The sequence below is a fragment of the Ambystoma mexicanum genome, chromosome 9 (assembly GCF_040938575.1).
Source record: "Ambystoma mexicanum isolate Mex_15411 chromosome 9, UKY_AmexF1_1, whole genome shotgun sequence".
Classification (NCBI taxonomy): Eukaryota; Metazoa; Chordata; class Amphibia; order Caudata; family Ambystomatidae; genus Ambystoma; species Ambystoma mexicanum.
Genome location: NC_090931.1, coordinates 1000048109 through 1000071143, shown reverse-complemented (window position 1 = coordinate 1000071143; position 23035 = coordinate 1000048109). Strand labels below are relative to the sequence as shown.

General features: G+C 47.4%; 1 protein-coding gene across 5 annotated transcripts in view; it reads right to left on the bottom strand.

Annotated features, from left to right (window-relative positions):
• The window catches only part of SCRN3 (secernin 3), a 933307-nt gene that overhangs the window by 881757 nt on the left and 28515 nt on the right, over window positions 1-23035 (bottom strand). For 4 of the 5 annotated variants that reach the window (XM_069616243.1, XM_069616246.1, XM_069616247.1 and 1 more), the window contains exon 2: window positions 18081-18127. The exons of the other annotated variant lie outside the window; for it this stretch is intronic. In XM_069616243.1, the coding sequence (XP_069472344.1) occupies window positions 18081-18127 (47 nt within the window). The remainder of the gene's footprint in view (window positions 1-18080; window positions 18128-23035) is intronic. 5 annotated transcript variants of the gene reach the window in all.

Below are 23035 nucleotides of genomic sequence, written 5' to 3'. Positions count from 1 at the left end.
CACTCGCGATCGATATGCCTCCTCCGTTCATCAAGGTCCTCGGCTGTGTCGGCCGGGGACCCTCTCTCACTGTAGCCGCCCGGCGCTAGCTATCCGCCTCTGTTGTTGTCGAACAGAGACTACTCTTCCATCACAGGGGTGCGCCCCTCGGAGTCTCTTTGCTCCCGGCCGCGGCCATTTTGATGTCCCTTTCACGGCCAGCCTCTCGATACAAAGTATCAATCCGACTGTTCCTCCGCTATAAACGTGCATCCAGCCTGCTCATGCTCTGCACCTTCCCACGCCTGTACATACGTTTTGGGCTGCTGCTGATCAAAAAAATATGTGTTTCTTGGTCGGATCAAGTAGTCGGATCACAGAGCTCACAGGGTTCCCAGCCTATTCCATGGCTGCCAAGCCACGCCCCCCCTAACGGAACAATACTTTAACGCTTCCTGGTTCAGTTCTAAACACATCAGGGAACTATTGTAGAAGGTCCATTAGATTGGTTTTGTGCCAAATCTGGAGGAATTAAATGGTGTCATTTTATTCCGTTAGTAGACTGGTTAACATTACTGAGGTATCTTGCATGGTACTTAGTCTCTACATTTAATGTTTCTATATGGTTGTGAGATTCCATAGTTGGAAGGTCCTGTTTGTTCTATGACCTCATAGGGTCCATGCCACCTGGAGAACATTTAGTTTTCAGAGGAACCATAACTTTTGACCCACAGAAAAAGATCTGCTCACTGCCAATATTCCTTCTGTGGTTCTTGGGTTTTGGCCATACAAGTCTGTGCTATAGCCATATGTTCTTTCAATCGCTGAGCGGTTTGAGATATGGGCAGGATCGCTTTTTCTCTCTCTTCCATGTTTCCCATAACATATCTAGCACATCTCTTGTTTCCCTCCCATACAATAACTCGAACGGGGAGACTCCAGTAGAAGACCGAGTTGTCTTCCGAATAGTAAATAGAGCCCATGCTATTATAGCATCCACATTCTTTCCATCTGCTTCCATCAACTTCTTTAAGATGTGTGTCAAAGTTTGATTAAATCTTTCAACCAGACCATCAGTTTGGGGATGGTAAATGGAGGTACACAAAGTTTTAATCGGAAGGATATCTTTGAACTCTGCCATAAATTTACTCATAAACGTAGATCCTTCATCTGTCAAAATCTCTTTTGGAAACCAAATTCTAGAGAAGGGAAGTAAGTGTTTTAAGATTTGTTGTGAAGTATTATTCCGTAATGGAAAAGCCTCTGGGTAGTGAGCGTCATAGTCTAATACAAGAGAAGGGTACATGTATAAGGAAGGGTAGTCAATACGAGAAAAGGGTACATGTATAATTGGTAAGGCTTATAAAGGGAACTGGAGGAGGAATTGGAGTACTGGATTTCTGACATAAGGCACAAGCACTGATACAATTCTTTTTATTAGCATAAATTCCTGGCCAGTAAAATCGGTTCACCATTTGCGCTTGAGTTTTTGTGGATCCTAGATGTCCCCCAATTAAGTGAGAGTGCGCAATTTCTAGAACAACATTTCTATGGCTTTTAGGTACCATGATTTATGACCTGGGAATACAATCTGATCCAATGTATCCCCTATAACAGTCCAGGCATTAGAACAAAAAAAAAAAGAAATCCCACTCTTTTCCCTTCCTTCCTCTCCAGGCAATACCTGAATAAAACATTTCTTTGAGCAGAAGCTAGATCTGGAATAACCTCAGCCTCTTCTTCGACAGTGGGGATAGATTGTATAACTGGGTCAGGAAGAGGATCTATATCTGCTTCTCCAAAACCCTGAGTTCCTCTCAGTTTGTTTTGTCAAAATCTTTTTTATTGAAATATTGTTTAAACATTAAATTAATCAAATGTCATTGCAAGTGGTAACATAGTTAATCTCAAAAGCTATGAATGAGCAATCTAATTCGGCATCTTTTGCAATTCATCAGTTATATCGATTTCGGCAGCGTTTGTAAGAAGGCTAAGTTCCTAGTTTGTCGCTGCAATTGTAACAACAATTAATCTCTTAATCAAACATCAACATTTAATTTTAACATCTTTGTAATTCATCAAGTATATAGAAATTCATAAACATCCTCTGGCAATAGGATAATGTAGCTTAACAACTTGTAGCACTCTAAACTAAGGAAAGCAGGACAGAGCAAATAAATAAATAAAATAAAAAACCTCACCAAAGTTACCAACAGTTCATCACGTGGCCCTGTGAGGGGCTGTATCTCTCCCATTACCAGATGTCCGTTTGATGGTTACTTTCACTGTGCCAGAGGCATGTCAGGGCTGGAAAAGGTACTTAATCTGGGCTGGAAAAACATATGTTCTTTTTCTGTGACGTGATCTAAAAATGGACCCCATAGGTTTGTCTGACCTTGGGTGTCTGACCATCTATTGCAGCTGTTAATTTGTCCACTCCCAGAAGTTCCCAAACCTTTACCCACCAGTATGCTATGTGGGGACCCTCCATTTCCTTCCAAAATTGAGCTTGTGTAAGGCGGGCCACCATAAGTAATTGAGTAATCAGGCGGGCAATAGGGCCAGAGAGGGGGTAAGCACCATCATCTGGTGAGTCGCCTAACAGCATTACTAGCGTGTCCATGGGGAGTAGGATTCCACATATGTCTGATCTTTGACCTAATCTCCAGCCAGTAAATTTGAATGATCGGGCAGTGCCACCACAGGTGACCCCAGATCTCCCTTCCCCCCGCAGCCGTGCCAACACGTATCCGGATATTCCGGGTTTATCGCATGTAGCCTCTGCAGTGAGAAATATCAGCGATAGCAGATAGTGCACATTCCTTCACAGATGTGCATCTAGAAGACCTATGTGCTCTGTCCCAGATTCGTTACCATGATTCTGGGGGTATCTCAATTCCTAGTTCTCTCTCCCATGCCAGCAAAAATGGGAGTTTTTCGTCTTCTGGGACGTTTTCTAGGAGGCGATAACAAATTGTTACTCTATGTGAGCGCTGGCCTTCCGCGACCGTTAGTTCTAGGCCTGAGGGGGGCCTAGTGGCAGCCTTTTTCGGTGGTCCGGTTGGTAATCCAATGCCGTAATTGTATTGATCTAAATCTCTAGGTCTCAGGGAGATTAAACTTTTCTTTGGATTGAGCAAAGGTCAGTGGGATATTGTCATAGAGCTCTTGCAGTCTCAGGTGTCCTTCTCTTGACCAGTTTTGATAGGAGTTGACTTGGAGCCCAGGGGTAAAGGCCAGGTTCTGCGTAATTGGGGAGAGGGGTCCCAGTCCTGGAAAGAGTCCCCTTAATTTGTACTGTCTATCCCAACAACGGAGAGTTGACCCCATAGTTGGGAGGAGGGGCTTCTGGGAGGCAGGGAAGATGAGTGCGGGGCGCTCCAGAAAACAGTTGCCCAATGTCCTGCCACTTGGGGGGGAGGGGGTTAGAGTAGTGTAGTGGTGGGGGGGTTGGGGTCAACTGGGTTGGTCCAGCTCAAGATAGGGGCAATTTGGGTTGGCCGGTAATATCTTACTATAGAGGGGAGCCCGAGGCCTCCCAGCTGCTTGCCCCAAGTGAGGATCTTGCGCTGAATTCTAGGCGTTTTCCGCTGCCATATAAAACGGCTTATCTCTTTCTGTAAGTTTAGTAAGTCTTGCTCTGGAATGAACACCGGGAGCGCCTGCAGCGTGTAAAAAAGCCTAGGGAGTAAGGTCATTTTGACTGCACTTATGCGCCCTAGCCACGATATCTCTTGAAGGGCCCAGTTCTGTAAAGACTCTTTGGCGTCTTTTAGTAGAGGGGGAATGTTGGCTTTCCATAGGCCCGAAAAGGACGGGGTCAGGTGCACCCCAATGTACATCATTTTGGAGCTTTCCCATCTGAGGGAGTAGGTGTTTTGTAATCAGGCGGGCAATAGGGCCAGAGAGGGGGTAAGCACCATCATCTGGTCTAACACGTGTAATGGTTCAGATAGATTCAGGCCCACCGATTTTGTCATGTTTATCGTGAATCCCTAAATCACTGCAAATTGGTGAAGCAGACCCATATGCGGGGGGACTGAAGCCGGAGCATCTCTTAGGAGCACATCGTCTGTATAAAGTGCACCCTTGTGACATTGGTCTTCTAACTCAAACCCCCGAATGTCAGGGTGAAGGTGGATATTCTGGGCTAAGGGTTCCATTGCTAGCACAAAGACCAGTGGTGATAGGGGACACCCTTGCCTGGTCCCTCTACTGAGGGCTATTTGGGGTGTCCACCGAGAGTCGACTCGTATTCGGGTGGAGGGGATCCGGAAGTTCGATAGTACCAGTTTAGAAAATTGTTGGCCAAAGCCCTTCAGGACCAATTGCCAGTATTCCCAGGACATGCTATCGAATGCTCTATGGGCATCTAAGGATAATAGGAAGGACCCGAACTGATGGAGCCAGGGCTATCAGGTCTATCGCTCTACGAATGTTGTCACGGGCAGATCGACCCTGGATAAAGCCTTTCTGGTCCCTATCTATTAGTGTAGGTAAAATCTCCCCCAATCGCCGTGCTATGATCTTGCTATATGGCTTGGCTTCCGTATTGAGCAAGGCTATGGGCCGGTAGGATGAACATTCTGCCGGGCCTTTCCCTGGCTTTAGGATTAGGGTTGTGTTCAATTCTGCCATGGACTGTCTAACAGTACCTGTTTCCCAGCATACATTGAATAACTTTGTGAGATGCAGTGTGAGGTCTTTACAGAAGATTTTATAAAACTTATTTGTGAAGCCGTCTGGGCCTGGAGCCTTGCTGATAGAGAGTGATTTAATAGCTAGTTCCACTTCCTCAGAGGATATTGGATCTTTTAAGGGTTCTTGAAGAGCTTGTGGCAGGTGTGGTAAGTCTGCTGTATTTATGAAGTCTTTAGTGGATTGTGATTCCCCTCTATGCGGGGCTGCATGTTACCTGAAAAATTCCTCAACAATATGGCATTTCCCCTCGTCAGAGTAGGTGCTCTTGCCTTTTTTATCCCGCAGGTCTAGTCTATTTTGTCGTGTCTGTTTCCCTAGCTTGGCTGCTAGTAATTTATTAGCCTAGTTTCCTTTGGTATAAAAAAATTGTTTGGTACGCATCATGCAGTAGGCTGCCTTCCCCATATGTTGTCCCTCAGGCGCTTTTTTAGCCATTCGCAGTTCCCTTAATGAGCGCCGTGAAGATCTTTTTGTGGGTTTCCTCTAGTCTACGGGCTTCCCCCTCCAGTTGTTCTTGAAGTAATCTTCTAGCCTTCCCCCGTTGTGCTGCTTGCTCAAAGTGCCCCCTGATCACTGCTTTACTTGCGTCCCAGACCGTCATCATCAGTGTCACATCATCAGGGTCGTTCTCACTGAAGTATAGATCCATGGATTCTCTAATATGGGCACAGATCACGGGGTCCTCTAGGAGGAAGTCGTTTAACCTCCAGGCAGGTCTCGGGGGAGGGTGGGAGCTATAGTTAATAGTACTAGAGAGTGGTCTGCGAGCACCTCAGGGAGAATATCCACTTCCTCCACCTCATGGATAAGCGAATCGGATATAAGAAACATATCCAGTCTTGAGAAAACCCCATGAACAGCTGAAAAGTAGGTATAATCCCTCTCATCTTGATGGAAGTACCTCCACACTTATCAAGGAGTGTTCTTTCAGCAGGGAGGTAAGGGCCCTGAAGTTGTTCCTGTCATTTAATGTTGGCGGGAGCGTCTTGTCAACCAGGGGTTAACCACAGCATTAAAATCCCTGCCCAGGATCACTTCCCCCTCTGCATGTTCAAGTAATGCTTTCGACAATTTCATTAAAAAAAAAAAACAGATCTTGTTTAGTGTTAGGGGCATATATAGAGACCAGTGTGATTTTACGACCATCCAGGATGGCATTGACCAACAGAAACCTCCCTTCCTCATCTCGTACCACCCCTACAGTTTTAAGGGGTATCCCCCTGCGCACTAGGATGGCAACCCCTCGTTTCTTCAGTCCATTTGAGGCAAAGAACTTTACTTTGTGGGGTACAGCCTATCATTGAGGCGGAATTCATCTGCCGGCCGTAGATGAGTCTCCTGAAGAAATAGAAATGATGCATCCAAGGACCCTAGTCTATGGAAGAGTGCTTTTCATTTCAAGGGAGTTCAGGCCTAGCACATTAAGGGAGATACATCTATAACTCCGGGTTGCCATAGTCCAGTCGCATGGGTTTTCGATTCAAATTCACTACGGTCAGGTCAGGTGGCCGCCCAGTCTTTCTGCTCCCCAGTTTCAGGGCTGCTGTCTCCTCAGGGATAGTAGTTGTTTTCTCTAGGCCAAATTCCTGGCGCGGATTTGTTGCGGATTGGCGCCGCCGAATTGTCCCTCGTCCGGTTTTCGGCAAGGGGTGTAGAGTAGACCCATCCATATTCTGAGCATGCGGGTTCAGCTTGCCGTTATCAGGCGCCTCCAACATCAAAGATCTCGCTTCTTCTTCAGAGGAAATTACATAATGTTGGCTTTGGAAACCAAAGATCAGCTTACAAGGAAATCCCCAGCGATAGCAGACTTTCTGGGTTCTCAGCCAAGAAGTTACCCTCTGTAGACGCCGTCTGCATGCCAAAGTGTAGGGGGCCAAGTCCTGGAAAAGTTGAACCTTCGTGCCTTGGAATTGTATAGAATCCGAATTCCTGGCTGCCGCCATGATCGCTTCTTTCTGGCAAAAAAGTGTACTCGAGTGAGCATGTCTGGTGTCAGGTTCCTTTTAAGTTGGGCTGAAGAATATACCCGCTGGGTTCTATCTAGCTGTAGTTCTTCATTTGGCGAGAGGTCGGGGAGGGATCTGAACAATGTCTCCACATATTCGGTTAAACCCTGATCGGGGATCTGATGGGGGGACACCATGGAGGCGCACATTATTCCGTCTCGACCTGTTTTCCAAGTTTGCCTGCTTTGCCCATATGTCTTCTAGCTGCTCCTCAATGACCTTCACCCTTTCCGCTAGGGCCTTGTCGTTATGGGATTGTTCGCATGCTGTGTTTTCCAGGTCGTTAACCCTGGATTCTATCCCCCCAAGGTGGGAAGTAAGGTCTGCGAGGGACTGGGCCAAAGAGTCTTTAGAGGTCTTGATCTCCTCTTTAATCTCTTGGGTAATGCCTTGTTTGAAGGATCTGAGCATTCACTCCAATTCCTCTTTGGACATCGCCATGTTTTGGGGCAGATTTGGAGATGGAACAGGGTGAATCTCGGCCGTAACCGTGCGTGTGGGGAGTGGGGCCACAGGTTGTGGTGCCAGGTAGGCCTGTATGCCGTGTTCCTTTTTTACCCCTGTTTTGGGCATCCCTTGGGGTAGTTGTTGGGGTCTTCTACTTCTGGCCCCAATGTAGCTGGGGGAGCATGAGACGCCAGATGCGCAGGGCCAGCTTTTGATGTTTTGATGTAGAGTGATCAGAAAGGGTAAAAGGTCTCTCCCCACGTTTCTTCAGGAATTTTATTTCAGGCCCTTGGGAGGTTTGGGAGATTTCTCGGGGTTGTTACAGTGTAAAGGGTGTTCGCTCAATGGGAGAGGGGGTCTCAGCTCCCCACCCCGGGATGGTGTTGCACTCACCAGTGTTCTGTAATTCTACTCCCGGTTGTTTTCTATTCGTTGATGTTCGGCGTGCAGTGAGGGTCGGGATTCTTCCCTCATGGTGCCCCCGCACCTCTCCATCAGGCTCCGGCTCTGCGAGCAAAGGTTCGGGTGTCTCCGTGTCCTTGTCGTAGGGCAAGACAGCATCAGGTATCATCAGATCCCAACGAGCCCCTCCGGCTCCCCCGATGGTCGCAGCCCACGCAGAGGGGCCGCCCCGCTCCGATCCCCTGGCTCCTTAGGGCTCAGTGTTTGTCATGTGCGCCGCCCCGAGTGGGCTCCGAGCGGTCCACGCCTGCTGCACTGCTCCTCCTCCTCTTCTTCTAGGTTCACCGCCGGAGGACTCCTCTGATCCCGCCGTGTCGCATCTCCAAGTTCTCGGGTTAAGGACGTTCCAGCGCGGGGGCGGCAGAGTCAGCGACTCCCTCGATTAGAGACCGCCTCGGATGGCGCGCGCCGCCATTTTCTTCCCTGCTGCCAGCGGAGTATTCGAATAGGAATAACGGGCTTCATATGGTGCGTTTCTGTCCACAAATTTTGCAGCTGCATCAGTGCCTCTTCATAATCACCCGGTAGGTGAATTCAGGCAGGAACTTTCTGTATACAGATGCTAAAATTGCATGGCTTGGGCACCTTGAAGCGGAGCTCAAGGCAAACACAGCCGCATGGCGTGCTGCCTAGCCACGCCCCCGTTCCTCTCAGTTTTATTACTGCTCTCGATTTCTTGGGGTTGTGGAAACAGGGCCTTCTCCATGATCCCTTGGGCTATTCTTTCTCCGGATATAATTTGGTAGGTTTTTCCCCATTATTTTGCATCATTATAGGCTAGTCTGATGCAAGTGCCACAAAAACCCTATGTAAAGTCCCAGGTGTCCAGTTACCTGATCCTAACCCTGGGGGTGATATTAGCAGGGAGGATCTCCTGAGAGGACAAGAGCCCCCAAAGGAATAGGACCCTGTTGGATGAGACGCAGTATTTGTCTACCTTAGAGGAAGAGATGTCAGTGATGTCAGTGTTGCCAGAATATGTAATGGCTTGTTGTCAGAGTGAGATTTATGGTTCTAAAGCTACTTATCCTGGGGGTTGCCAAAACTTTCGTAATCAAATCTTTACCAATCAATCATTTACCAGACAAAGTTCCCCTTCATAAAGTGGCCCACATCTATAAAAGTAACAAATCTTGTCGTTAACAAGAGGAAGTTGGACGTGGACCTGTGTTAGGGAGAATTCTCTCTTTAGGCTGAATTTCCTAACCCAGTGAGACCCCCAGCAGCTTTGCTGGATTTCTGGAGTTTGTTTTTTTTTCCTCCGGCCAAGAGTGAGACTCTTTTTCTCCCACTCTTGGACATGATTTATGGTATTCCTTTGATTGGTAATGTGTTTTATGGGCTATGGGGTCCTTTACTCCATAGGGTCTCATGTATTTTTACTATGTGTGTTACACAGCACCCTCCGTGCAGTAACACAGGGGTGTCATAGTGACACCCCACCATAGACTCCATACCCTGGGACTGACTACTGTCTCCCAGGGCATGTAAAGTCACCATTGGCTTTACTAGTCCCAAATTATTAACAGAAACCAGTACAAACCATCATATTGTGGACGTACTGGTCGGGGCAATTCAATTGCCCCGGGGTCTGTTAGTCGAGGGGGCTCGTCTCTGTCCCCCCTGATCGAGTTTTGGCTGGTGGCAGTGGAAACTACTTTTTATATTCAACCGCAAATATTTCCCCATGGGATTTTCCCATTGTTCGAGGCTACCAACTTTAATTATTTAATTCTCATAGCCTCGAACATACCGCCGGTTTATTTAATTAATATTAATTCTCTGGTTGGTATTTTTTGCCAAGACTCGATTCAAAAATGGCGTTTGTGTTCTCTTCTATGACTCCAACCCAAGTCGAGCCCTTTGTTCCACTTTTTGGCGGGCTCCTCCAAAAGTGGTGCCACTCTGTCTGGGTACCACAGGGGGTGTGGGAGGGGGTTTAGGCACCCTGGACTGAGTTACCTTGGTAACTCAAGTCGCACTCTTGTGTGATTGGCCCAAGTGGTGAGCCGGACGGCTCACCACTTAGCATGTTTGATTGACAGCTTGGCTGAGTGAATGGGGGTTTGCTGCATAAAAGCAGGGCTTTGGGGACTGGAACTTCAGAAGTCGCCACAGGACCTGAGAATCCGACGAGGGAGAAGCTGAGCCGACCTACCACAACGACACCACCGGTGGAGCCCTGCAGAACCGACTCACCACTTCCCGACGACAGAGAAGATCTCCCGGTTGGAGAGGCTTCTTCCCCTGACTGGTGGGCACAACCAGTTTACCTTCTTTTCTTCGCACCCCAGATCGGTTTGTGGTCGAACTGCCCGTGCCAAGCACCCCGGCGGCCGGATAGCCACTCAACACTGAACCGCAAATCAACAGACTGCTTCTTGTACCTGAGAAACTCCACGGCGGGTTTCTTCCCTGGCAGTGCAACGGACTCCTGTCTTCCTCCATGACAAGATCCTCTCTTCCCCCGGACGAAGCACCGACTTGCACCCGCTGCCAGGAACAACTGCCCCCGCTGGAGTGTTCTCACCACTTTAAGGTACCATGTCCGCCAGGCCTCCCTTTCTAAAGATTGCTAAAAGGTATTAATAACCCCTTAACCTTCTGGACTGGGCTGGCCGCCTTGACCCTCTAACTGGTCCCTTTCTTTGGTCCAACTCCTTTTTGAACCTTTACAAGACTTTGGTGCACTGCAACCGTGTGACCTTGGACACATTTTGTTTCGATCCTCTTAAAGCGGATCCGGCCTACTGACTCTGAATTCACAGCTTTACTTTGCCTTTTTCTCTTGTTATGTTCTTGTAAAAGTGTTGGGATCTGTTTCGATTTATTCTCTGCTTTTCTCTCCCTTTTTAAAACAAATTATTAGAGTGCCATCTACGTTAAGCGCTCACCGCTGTCTGAAAATAAGTGGGGCTTTACTTAAGATTTGTCTAAAATTCTTTTAAGGGAGTGTATATCTTTTAGTGACTGTGTTTTTGAATTGCTTACTATTAGTGTCTGTGTGTTTTTCTAGATGTGGTTTTAAATAAATAATTATATCTCTTTTACACCAAGCCCTGGTCAGCGTTTACTTGTTCTACTGTGTTCTTCTGGCCTATTGTGAATACTCTGTATACTGCCTAACTCTTCTTGAGGGAGGTCTGACTGCTCAGCCACAGCTACCAAGTGAATCTGTGTGGTACATACTGCTACCAAGTGGGTTTACTGCCAAACACCTGTAGTCTTAAATCTTTTGCAGTGGTCCCAGAGGGAACTGCACAGGTTTCTGCCTAACAACCTGAAAACGTCCCCATTTTAGGTTCTAATAGAACTAGCACTCCTTGGATTCCAAAACAACCAATGACTCCTGAAAACAGGATCAATAATGGAAAAGTAAATCCATTTAACAATGTGCACAGAGGAAAAGCTAGCAGTAATATTGGGGGTGTGAAATCCCACAATGCCCAAAGTACTGGGGAAGAGGGATTTGGAATGTTGAAGGCAGACAGACAGCAGATTCACTTTTCTAAAATAGAGCTTTTATTTCTCAAATGTACGGATGGAGTAAGATCTACCTAAAGAAACTAAGGGTAGTCTGTGTCAAAGTTCAACTCAAAAGTCTGTGTCCAAAACCTGTGCATGCCCTCACAACTAAATATATACAATGTGTAGGGATGTCAGCAACCAAAGAAACAGTTCTGAGCTTCTTACAGCTCTTGGTTTATTTTCGGCTTCTTCTTTAGGTTCAGAACAGTTCCACAAAAAAGTCTCCCTACCCCAAATTCAACAAAGTTCCAAACAAGTTCAGGGTTCCTTTCCCAAAGTTCAACACAGTTACAAATAACCTCAGGGTTCCCTTCCAAGTTCAACACAGTACAGTTAATTCACCTTTGTCAGCTTTCAGTATGAATGGTAATCTCTTAGGCTTTCTAACCATTCGCTTGACTCTTTCTTCTCTTTTAGTCACTTCCAGACTGATGAGACAAAACTCCAATCTCCTTGTTTTCCTTGGTTCACTCCAAGTTGGGGTTACTCGTCTAGGCGCAGTTGTCGGACCGCACGATCCACCCAACACAGGTCACGCAATAGATAACCTGTGGCTCTTTAGAATGTTCACTGATGCTCATTGTACTTTGTCAGCATAGGTTTCCTCTCTGCACTTGTGACATTAGTTTAAGGGCACTCTTGTTTGTTCTTGGCAGTCTCCTGCCAACACGTGCCTTTCACACTGTTGTGTTTATGCCTTGTTATCACCTTGTGTTCACACCAACTAATAGTGCTTCTTATTTGCCTTTCACATGCTTCACCAATTCTCATTACTGGATTTCACTTGGCTTTTGTGAAGTTATCATGAAGAAAGACACAGATAACAGACAAAGTTCAAACAAAAGATATTTATTAACTTAAATGTCAGAATGGTTGAAGGCCTAACCTGCCCTACACTAAGGTGCGATGTTCCTACTTGAACGAAACTAAGGAAAGTCTGAGTCAAAGAGTTCAACTTAAAAGTCGGTCTGTGTCCAAAACCTATCCTTGCCCTCGCAACTAAAGCTAACAACTGTGTATAAATGCCAAAGTTAAAAGGAACAGTGTTCAACTCAAAGTTCTGAGCTTCCTCCAGCTCACAGCTTTCTTTCATCTCCCCTTCCCCAAGCATAAGAACATTTCATGAAAAAGTCTCAAAATGAACCTGTTACGCTCACCTGGTCTCTGCGGAGGCATTGGGGCACGATTGCAGCCCGCCCTGAACTTGAATCATCCCCTTCAGGCCTCTCCCTCAGTAGAAAAGCTGTGAGTGGTGGTATGTGGTGATACTGCTCCTACATGGAGATAAGAGTGTGTGAGTGCGCCAATCTGTGATTGTTGTACCTCTCGAACCCTTAACCCCAAAGTATGGTTTCTGTGAGCATACGCCAGCCTATAAAGCTCACCTGTGAAATATGGAAGATAAGCTCTCCGTCCTGCTACTTCTGGCAGCGGCGCGTCGAATGGGATCTAGTTCCTTCACTGATCCCTGATAAGGATTAGTCCAGTCCAGCTGCGACTTTGCTCCTCCTTATGATTGGTAAGTCTTTCCTGAGCTCTTGTGATGCTGTTCGTTCTGTTTAATATCTTTATATGTTGCTCCTATTTATGCCCGCAATAATGTCTCTATTCTGTTTTCTTCCCTTAGATGGAAATGCGGCCTCAATGCAGCTGTGCGACGCAAGACGCGGCCAGATGGAAGATGGATGCTACCGCAATGTTCGACTGCAGGTAAGTGATGGTTTAAGGAAAAGCGCGAAGTAAGGCGAAGCGCAACCTTAAACTGACTCTTTTTTCGATGTCTAACCTTTCTGTTTTTCCTTGCAGGCGCTGCTGTCGACAATGGAGCGTGTCGTGCTGCGGTGCCAAGGTGAAGATTTCGGCGTTCCGGAAAGTGTAAAGATTAATACTTGGTTCGCCAAAGAGATGTGCAGGTAAGAACAGCTTCCCCCAGTTGGTAAGTATGCTGGCAGGAAGCAGGATCTTCAAAGGTAAGTCTGACCTCAGGCGAAGGTGAGCGTTACGCTGCTTGCAAGTGCAGAACAACATGAAGCATCGGTCTTGAGGATAGGGGAAGCTTATATAGCTGAGATCGTGGGCACGCCCATTAGGGCTGGCTTACCAGCCACACCCTGCCACTCCTAGAGAGTGAGCACGTGCGAAGGCAATACATTAGCAGCCACACCCAAGAATACACTTGGGGCTGCTTAATGGATGGAATGTTCGAGGTTAATGCATCTGAAGTGCTATGTCCATAATAAATGCTTTTTGGTGTTAAATGGATGTTTTTGTTTACTTTTGTTCATGACCCAGTGCCAAAGGCGCCTGGACAGTGTCCACCCAGGTCTACTGTGCATGCGACCCCTGCATGCATGTGCCCCTGACTTCATGACCATGACAGTACCTTTCTCCATTTCAAGGCAATAAAGTTCAGAACCAATCCTTGGGGTTCCCTTTCCCAAGTAACACAATCCAAAACAAAAAGGATCTTGAGACTCCTTTCCTAAGACAAGTGTGGTCCTTCAAGCCTCGGAGTTCGGTTCCCCAAGACTTCAACTTCACCACTTACACTTGCTTCAGTCTTTTCAAAAAGTCTTAACAAAACACCAGCTCAACCTGACCCTCTTTCTGGCTTACCTTGCCAGTTTATTTGCAGTGGTTTCATTGGGATGTTTCACGGTGTCCAGATCTTTCACCATTCAGGGCTCTCTGGTCTAGGAGCAGTTAGACCGCACTGCCCGCCCATCACAGGTCATGAACCCAGGATCCCTGGGCTCCTTAGCCCACACAGTTTCCTTGGCATGTGCTACTGTGCACCAATTCACCTTTACTAAGTTACTTTTATTGGCCTCTGGGCTTTATGTGTATTCTTGCATTCTCTGGCTTCTCCTTGCTAGCCTCATGGCCCTAACACGTGTGACACAACTCTTGCCAATCTGTGGCCTTTGCGCACTGCGGCCACTCATAAAAGTTCACTGTTAGCTCCTTCAGCAACTAATGTACTTGGCTTAAAGATTTAGGTTACACATGTATTCAATATGGTTTACTTTCAGTTCGGTGTTCAATGTGCACTTATTTGATTCAAAGTAAAATGTCCATTTAGCTCAGTATTCAATATTCAGATCTCCCTGTTGCGCTCCTTCCTGCTGAGCGAGGAACCAGAAGGTGTCTCACCCACTAGTCCCCGGGTATCTGTCATCCAGGTGGACAGGACACGGCAAATGCTTTTGTATCCAGTTCCTGGAGGTGGACAAGTGCAGGTGGATCACCTGGGTGAGGGGTCTTCGAGAGTGGGAGTGGGACACCGAATGGTCAGATGCTGTATCCCCTTCCTTGTAACACCTTTACCCCATCCTACCAGGTAGGATATTTAGGAACTCTACCCCCTACTTCCCACCCCCTTTCACAACACAAACACTTTCTCACGGACAGTCCGCTATGAGAGAAAACAGACTGACACCCGAGCAGTATACCGGACGTGTCCCAATACAATGGTGAGGTCAGGCAATTACTGACCATCACACAGACCAGACTTCCATTACACTTCCCCACAAGGATAAAAGGCGGATCACGAGAGCACACTGAGCGAGGCAAAGCACAGGAGGAAACAGCAGTCTTGAGATGGCAGCTGAGCAAGAGAGGAAAGATGGCAAAACCGATGGGGATCGTAGGAGGGAAATTTAAACAAGGAACTGTTACTTTTCAGAGACCTTGAAGATAGAAAGCGTAAGACCAGGAAACCAGGCTGAAGAATCCTGCATTGTGTGTCGGAGATACCTGGGGCGCTCCCACGCCAATAATCAAGGCGGGGAGAATCACCACCCGCCGTGGTACCGTTCTTGGCTCCAAGAACAAAGCAGCTTCAGTGAAATCAAACACAGCTGGCGAGTTGGGGAGACCAATACAAAACCAGTCGGTGTTGAAGCCAAGGTTGCAAGCAGCAACATTGTATGGCGAGCACTGGAACAAACATTGTTAAAATGCTTGTGACAAGAGATGCAAGTGAAGTTGAACTGCTGATGAGTGGTTGAACTTTAAAGCAAGCTGCAATACTTTTGACAGTGTGGTCCGGCACCACGCGGGTGCTCATCGAAGGTCTCTGTAAGGTATCCAGCTGAGAAGTAACAATAGTAGATACATTTGGTCCGAGCCCAGCAGAGGGAGAGAATCGAAGTGGTCCTGCAACGGGTCAAGCAAAATCCTGCGCACAATCGAAGTCTTCGATTTTGATATAGTAGATCACATTTGGAACAGTACATTAATTTGGTCCGAGCCAGGCACAGGGAGACCAATTGAAGGTTTTGTGTTAAAGTGGGTTGGAGCCTGGCAGAGGGGGACCGGGGTGAACAGTAAATCACCCGAGAAGTTGTAGAAGTGAAAATCCTGAGAGGAAAGTAACTTTAATGTGTGTCTTGTCTTGTTGCATCAGGCCCTCTGAAATAAGAGACTTTGAATGGCAAAAAGGCTTTGGCACGCAAGGCCTTGGGGTTGAAGTCTTGAACTGTATCCTCGTGCTACAGAAGCCAGAGAGTGTTGTAAGCTCGAGAGTGCAACCTTGTCCCGGGCTGAAAACGTGGGAAAGGGAAGCCAACAGCTCGAATATCCCGACATATTTCATGAACCCTTTTCTTTTTCACAACATGGTTTCCCACACCATTTGTATTTAGAAGGATTGGCAATAGGCTTATTAGTATAGGCCCTTTTATTTTGACAGACTCGACTAGGACTGCATTCTTATTTGATGGTTGTAGCTTTAGATTGAGGATGAGATAGATGTTTTTTCAAACCCAATTGAAGTTCAATAAACACCCTGAACTGTCATCACTTGGGTCTGTCTTCCTGTTTGATACCATGCCTTCCTTACAGCTAGTCTCCCTTTATACACCTGCAGCTCCTTGACAGGCTGCAGGTGGGGATGTTTGATTAGCCCTGCCTGACCATAATTAAGGGACATTCCCGACTCTCACAGCTCTTAGCATGCATCTTCCTCGTCCCAGTACTAGAGTGGTGAAAGGGTGTAATCTTCGTCACTCTTATTTGCCTCTTCTTTGTCTCAGTACTGTCATGGGTCACATGGGGAAAAGTGAGGGGAGCCTGCTTATAATAGCCCATAAAGGTTGAGGGAGGGTTAAGTTGATCATCCATGGGAAAAGGGGGATATCATGTCTCAGCCATGGGCACCCCACCCCTACTCCTCAAGGACACTCCACCCAGGTGATCCTCCCTCACTTCTCCACCCGCAGGGTCAAGATCAAAGAGCGATGGCCTTTCCCTGAACACCTGCGCAGAGGATCCAAGGGGAGCAAGAGTGAGAATACCCTCAGATTTATCACACTTTTCACTTTCATATTATTCATAAATAATGTTTCTTTAACTTCACTCTGCTCTTAAACACCCATCACTTTCGCTCCATTCGTGCAGTATTTGCATTTCACTTGTGGATAACTTTTCTGCACTCACTAACGTCCATCGGTTCTCCAGACCCATTCATTATATGCATTCATTTGTTCGGCCCCTTCTTTAGCCCAGATTAAGCCCCCGGAGCGCCCTGGTACGAGTGTGCACGCCCTATCACTCAAAGGTATACTGCAGCTCCTCTGGGTGCTTGTGCAATGTTCTTCTGCTTTCGCTAGCTCCCCTCTCTCACATCGGGAGCACCGGTAAGCCGCGCTCGGCTTTTCCAGACATTCTTGCTGCTTCCTGCAGCAAAGTTGAATCGTCTGTGTGCCCCAGCTCCAATAATACATTATTGCAAAGCATCTTGACAAAGACCATTTGTGTTGCTACTGATCTGAGGAACTATATTGTGTTTATATGACAAAGGTTACTTTGAATCTCCCTATTACAAGAAGGAAGAGAAAGAACTTTCTTTGTTGGATTACTGGAGTGTGGAACTTTCTATTGTCAAGTTGGAGTTTGAAAGAACTGTTAGAACTTTGTCGTAAACCTGCATTTCCTGGTTTCGTTTTGGAACTTTGGAGCAGAATCCTGCTTGAATTTGGGGAAGGGGAATTCACCCAGATTATAAGAAGAGACTGTTCTCCTATTGCGAACTTACCCATGATATAATTGTGTTTTCTTTTGAACTGCCATGTGTTAGCTTGTTGGGTTACTCCATGTATAATATAAGTGTGAGGGCAGATATCCTTTGTTAGAGTGTTTCCTTCAGATCATTTTAGACAGGGAAATCCTCATCAGGGTAGGCATAAGTGAGACATTTATCCAACCTTTTAAGTTAATAAAATGGCATCTTTTGAAAAACCTTCACAAAGTTGTCCGCCTCACATTTCTGTCCCCTCACATATGGGTGATAAAAATCAAGTCAATATAACATAAATTGTAGACTGTCAGGTTGTCTCCCAATGTAGTGACAGAGGTCTCTCTTCCGTTTAATGAAGGGGAAGAGATCTGAATTCCACGTTAAGCCAGCTTGGGTGAATTCTGAAGTGAACCTGGAGGATAATCCTTTGGAGAGATTAGACAATGAAGTGTGTGAGCTCAGGGCAAGCACAGAGCAGGTTATGATGCCAAGGTTCTTGCGTATGCAAGAAGCTTTAAATCAGGTTTTTGGGTGAGAATAAAAAAAAAAGGCTGTACGAAAGTTAAAGGGTCATCAAAGTTTCCAGATCCTATACAAGTGTGTGAAGTGATGTCAAATGCTTTAGGAGTAAAGGATGGATCCATATGGAATTTTGGAAAAACAAAACTGAGGAAAAGTCCACAGTCATGGTTGCACCTACTGAGTAGAACACTACGATTAATGGTATTCAATATTCATATTGCAAGAGTAAATACTAGAAGGTAACTCGAAAATGGTGGTTCAGGGCATTTAATACATGTTCGGGCAGACAGTGATTAGCCAACGCATTTCAGACCAAGTAGATAGGTGAAGTCTGCGTGATAAAAAGAAATAATAAAGTGCAATAAGGAAAACTCAAAAGGAATAGATTAGAGAGAAAGAAACCAGCATCATACCTGCCCTGAGAAAAAACCAGGTATAGGATGGACGTCCAAAATGTGGTCTGTAAAAAAAAGAGAAGATAACATCAATTTTCTCTGAAATCAATTCAAAAGCAACGGAGATAAAAATAAATAATCTGTGCACCATGTGTGATGAATCCTACAGAGTCATCACCGAACCCCAGCCTAAAATCTCCTTCCATCTGGCCAGGGGAAGGTAGCCGCTACCTGATCCGGACCCTGGGGGTGGTATTATGAGAGTGGATCACATAGGGGGAGATGGCTGTCAGGGAGACATGGTGACTCCATCAGGAGGGACGCAGTATTCGTCTCTTTCATGTGAAGAAGGCCCTATAACGCCAGAGTTCCTGATGGCATGTTGTCATTATTCAAAGCCCTCCAGTTGTAAAACCCTGAAACACCCTTCTTCTTGTCAAACATCCTAGTCATAATAACATTCACTCTTCACTGTACAGAACACCCATAAAACACATTTAACTTCTCCTTTTTATGATGGTTATGTGAACAAAGATGTAAAGCAATGCAACTTAAAAAGGTTTAAAACTACAACTCCTAGAAAGCCTCAAGTACTGAGACGAGGAAGAGGAGTAAGGATTCAATGTGGTATGAAAACACCTGCAATGGGAGAGAGGAGAGGAGAGCTGCAGAGTAAGCGTAGTGGGAAGCGGACCCAACGGGGCAAGCAGACACACAGAGACAAGCCGTGCTTGAAGAGCCGGACGCTTGCAGGCAACCACCTGGAGGCATACTTCACGAGAGGAATGAGAGCCCGGTGAATGTACAGTGGGTACCTTGGAGGGACGGCCGGCTGGAAGGCAGACAACCGCCATGAGGCCATAACAGACCCGGTTCTGTGGGGCTGCCTCGGTTCCCTCTGTGAGAGATTGTGAAGCCAACGCGGGAACCAAACTAGAGTCTGCATGACAGGGGAAGCCTTCCCAGAGATAAAACCTCACCACAGCTACACATTAAACCAGTGAGACGGCCCAGAGAAATTGGGGGTCCTGGGACGTGCCAGCAAGTGTATGTACAATTGAATAACTATTCTGAATACCGACCAAATAGACTTGAAAATGCAAAAGTTGCACAAATCTCCTTACCTGAAAAGGTCAATTTGGGGAAGCTTGTGACAAGTATTGCCAAAAGGCAGGAAAATACGGAAGTTGACAGACTGAACTTGAACAAATCTCCATATGTGGGATGCCAATATGGGGGAAGTTGGAACAAGTAGTAACTGAAGTCAATTTGGTATAAGCAGTGAAGGAGTACAACTAGGTTATACTTGGAAGGAAAGTGAACATTGTAGGAATACCTGGTGAAAAAAGACATCAGGCAGGCAGTTAACCCATTTTGGAGAGAGGTAACTGGGAAGCGAGTACACCAGGGGACCTGCAAGACCCAGAAGAGGGGATTCCTGGCAGTAGAGACCACCACGCCATCCGTGAAGCATATGAAAGAAAGATGTAGTGACAGATGCCTTGCAGGAGAGTACAGCAGGAGATCTAAAGAGTCAATGGAGTGATTCCTGACAAGAGATTACACCAGGAAATTATTCTTGGAACTGTTGTGTGAAAGAGAAACTTCGTCATCAGAAGCAGTTGGTGAAATTAAATGGTTTGCCATCCTGAAAAGTAAACAAAAAAAAAAAAAAAAAAAGTTCTTTATGCTATCCCCCAAACAGTGTTGTAGGAAAAGACATTTGCCATCCTAAAGAAAGTATCATGTGAAAGAGACATTTCCCGTAATCTTAAAGAAACATTGTTTGAACAGAACACTTTTCACAGTCTACCTGAGACAGTTCAGGTGAATGGAACAATCTCCTGGATACAGGGTTTGTTTTGTTGGATTTACACATTTGGTTTTTGGACACTTTTTGCAAAGTTGAAAACCGAGACATTTACCTTGCACATTTTGATTGTTTTAGTGCGAGGGTCAGATACATTTTGTACACAAGACCAGCATGCTTTCGTTTTATTTTCATAGGCAAGGGACACACTCTTTATTTAGGATAGAGACAGATAGGCCTTTATCCAAACCCTTTTTCTTTTAATAAAAATGACTAATGTTGAAAACATTACATTGTGTCCGCCTCTCATTTCTGACCCCTCACACGTGCCTGGCCTGAAGAACAGCCAAGTAAAACTGAACCTAAGTTAAAAGAAGGGGCCTGAAAAGAAGGTTTATGGAAATGTACGAACATATTTTAAAAAGACATGCATCCCAAAAAGTCCATAGTGATAAAGAAAAAAGAAAAAATGCCAAAAGAGAAAAAAGTAACCATACCTTACAACATTTTTCAAAAAGGTTGCGGGCGCCCCTCTCCTGAAATAACATGGCATGACAAGCTGCCATTTTTACCCCCCATTTTGAGAGTTTGCAGCCATCGCTTTTTTCTTACTGTACCTTTCACAGGCGGGAACAAGGCTGAAACTCACGTATGGGGTTGCTGTTGGTACTCTTGTTCAGAAGGGAATTGCCATGGCATTTTTGTGCTGGACTGCCCATGTGGGTGGGACAAAGACATGGCCACAGCTGGGTGAAGGAAGAATTACACTAGGTAGAACTATGAAGTTAGTGGTGAATATATCATACTCAAAAAGGTGGACTTAGATTCCACGATGGCCGCGATGCTCTGTACACAGCGGCCACCAAGCTCCCCGAGGCCCTGCAAAAAGTCTTGCGGACCGTCAAAGCCCTCCCCAGGCGGCAGGAATGGCACGCATTGACCCCTTAGTGCCGTGGGGTCACGGACAGAACTCCCTCGAACCTTCACCTCCTCGAGCCTCCAGCGACCCAAAGGCACGGATCTGAGGCAGGCTTTCGGCCCGGTGGGCGGCATCTCCCTCGACTGCACAGTGCCCGAACCGGTGCCACGCTTTGACTCCTGCTCCCACCTGCCACACGGAGGTGCCGTGCTGCCTGGAGCCGAGGGGCAGCTGTGGCTAGGAGGCGGGGAGGGACCGCCTTGCTCTCCAGTATCTCCCCGCTGCCTGGACGGCGCCGAACAGCAGAAGCGACTCGCGGGCGGGAACCGCCGCGTTCCAACAGTCACAGCTCCTACATTGCCGGAGATCGGATCTCAGAACTGCTGGTTCGAAGGAAGTGCTCCACGGGACGTGCGGATCCCCCGTGGTGCAGAGCCCAGGAATACCTTGCTCCAGAGGGACACCCATAAATTGGAAGGCCGGACGCACCAAACGCTGGAAGGAGGAGACCCCGCAGCCGCCACTAAGATACGCCTGCTCCCCAGCCAGCGTGGTGTGGGCAGCGGCCTTGCTCCCTCTGGCCTTCCTCCCCATATTGCAGAGGGGCTCCCCCTGGCCCCCGATCCTTGCCTCCCCACGCCAGACACCCCTTGCTTTCTGCTGCCGACTCTCTCCTTGGTGCTGGGATCCCTTACTGCACAGGCTGCAACACCCCCTGAGGCCCCCTGAGGACAGAGAGTGGGGAGCAGTCTCGCCCCCCCACCCCTTGGTGGGGCCTACCTCAATATCCAAGTGACATTGCCTTCCCCAGGAGGTCCACGGCCCATATATCTGGATTTGCCTGTCCCCCCCTTGGGCACGCCCCACAGTCAACAGTGAAGGGCGGAGCACAGCTCAGGACTCCACTCCTCCAGGGGGGTTGGGGGGAGATAGGCTGCGACCGGAGGACGACCCAGAGCAGTAGGATCTCACGTGGAGATCCTCTCACTGATTTTCCTGCTATGCCTGCTCAACATACTCATGTGAGGGGAAGAGAGCCTCACACGCCAGAAAACCCGTCGGGGCCACAACCTCTCTGGTGCGAACCTCCCTCTAGAAGCACTCGCCATGTCCAGGAACAAAGCCAAGGTCACCCAACCTCTCCAAAGGCCGCTGAGGAGAGCGCAGGAGGGCACGCTGGACTAGTTGTGGGCCAAGGACTCGGAGGAACCTTAGGGAGCCTTCTCCACTGAGATGTCTACAGGGGACCCCCCCCCCCCCGCCCTGTGGAACGGGAGGCACCTCAACAGCCAGTCACTCAATCAGCGCTGAAACTTCTCTTGGCCGACATAGTGGACAAGATTACCGCAGCCAGCCAGAAGCAGATGGATGCCCTCAGGGAGGACTTGGGGGAAGGCCTCCAGGAGATCAAGAGGGACATCAGTAAGATAGAGGAAAGGGTTGACACAAATGAGAGGGCGATTCAGGACTTAGCCGAGGACGCAAGGAAGATGGACTCCCTCCTGGATACATTGGCGACAGTCACGCACAACCTGAAACTCCAGGTGAAAGATTTAGAAAATAGGTCTAGGCGCTCGAACATTCGTACTATGGCTCTTCCGGGGAATACCCAGGACCAAGACCTCCCCCAAACCGTGGAGGGCATTTTTGCGGACCTCTTGGATGCGCCAGGGATGGAGGACATAGTTTTCGATAGGATACATAGAGTGGGTACCAAACGAGCAGAACCAGGCTCTAGGCCCAGAGATGTCCAAGTGGTAATGCACAGCTACACAGTGAAGGAGCGAATCCTCTCAGCAGCGCGGAAGATTGGCCGACTCACATATAAAGTGCAGCTGAGATAGTGTTATATCAGGACTTGGCGTAAGCAACTTTAAACAAACGCCAAAAAATGGGACCTGTACTCGCCCATTTAAGAGCTCATGATATTCGCTATAGATGGCTATATCCCTTCGGCCTGACCTTCAAATGGTGAGGGAAAGCTCAGAAGGATACTACATGCGAACAGGGTCTCGCCTTGTTGGGTTTGGAAGAGGACGCTCCGCCACCAGCCCCTCCGCCTTCATCCCAGCGGGCCGGCCATAGAGCGTGGGAATGGTCCACGGCCTGGTCAAAAAAGTCAAGGAAAAACAACACCAAATCGCTCCTGAAAGGTCTGTCACCAAGGAAGGGACAGGAATCTCAGAACTGAATAGACCATCACCGGAAGAGAGGTTCCGCACATGGTGCAGCCGATGGAGCAGG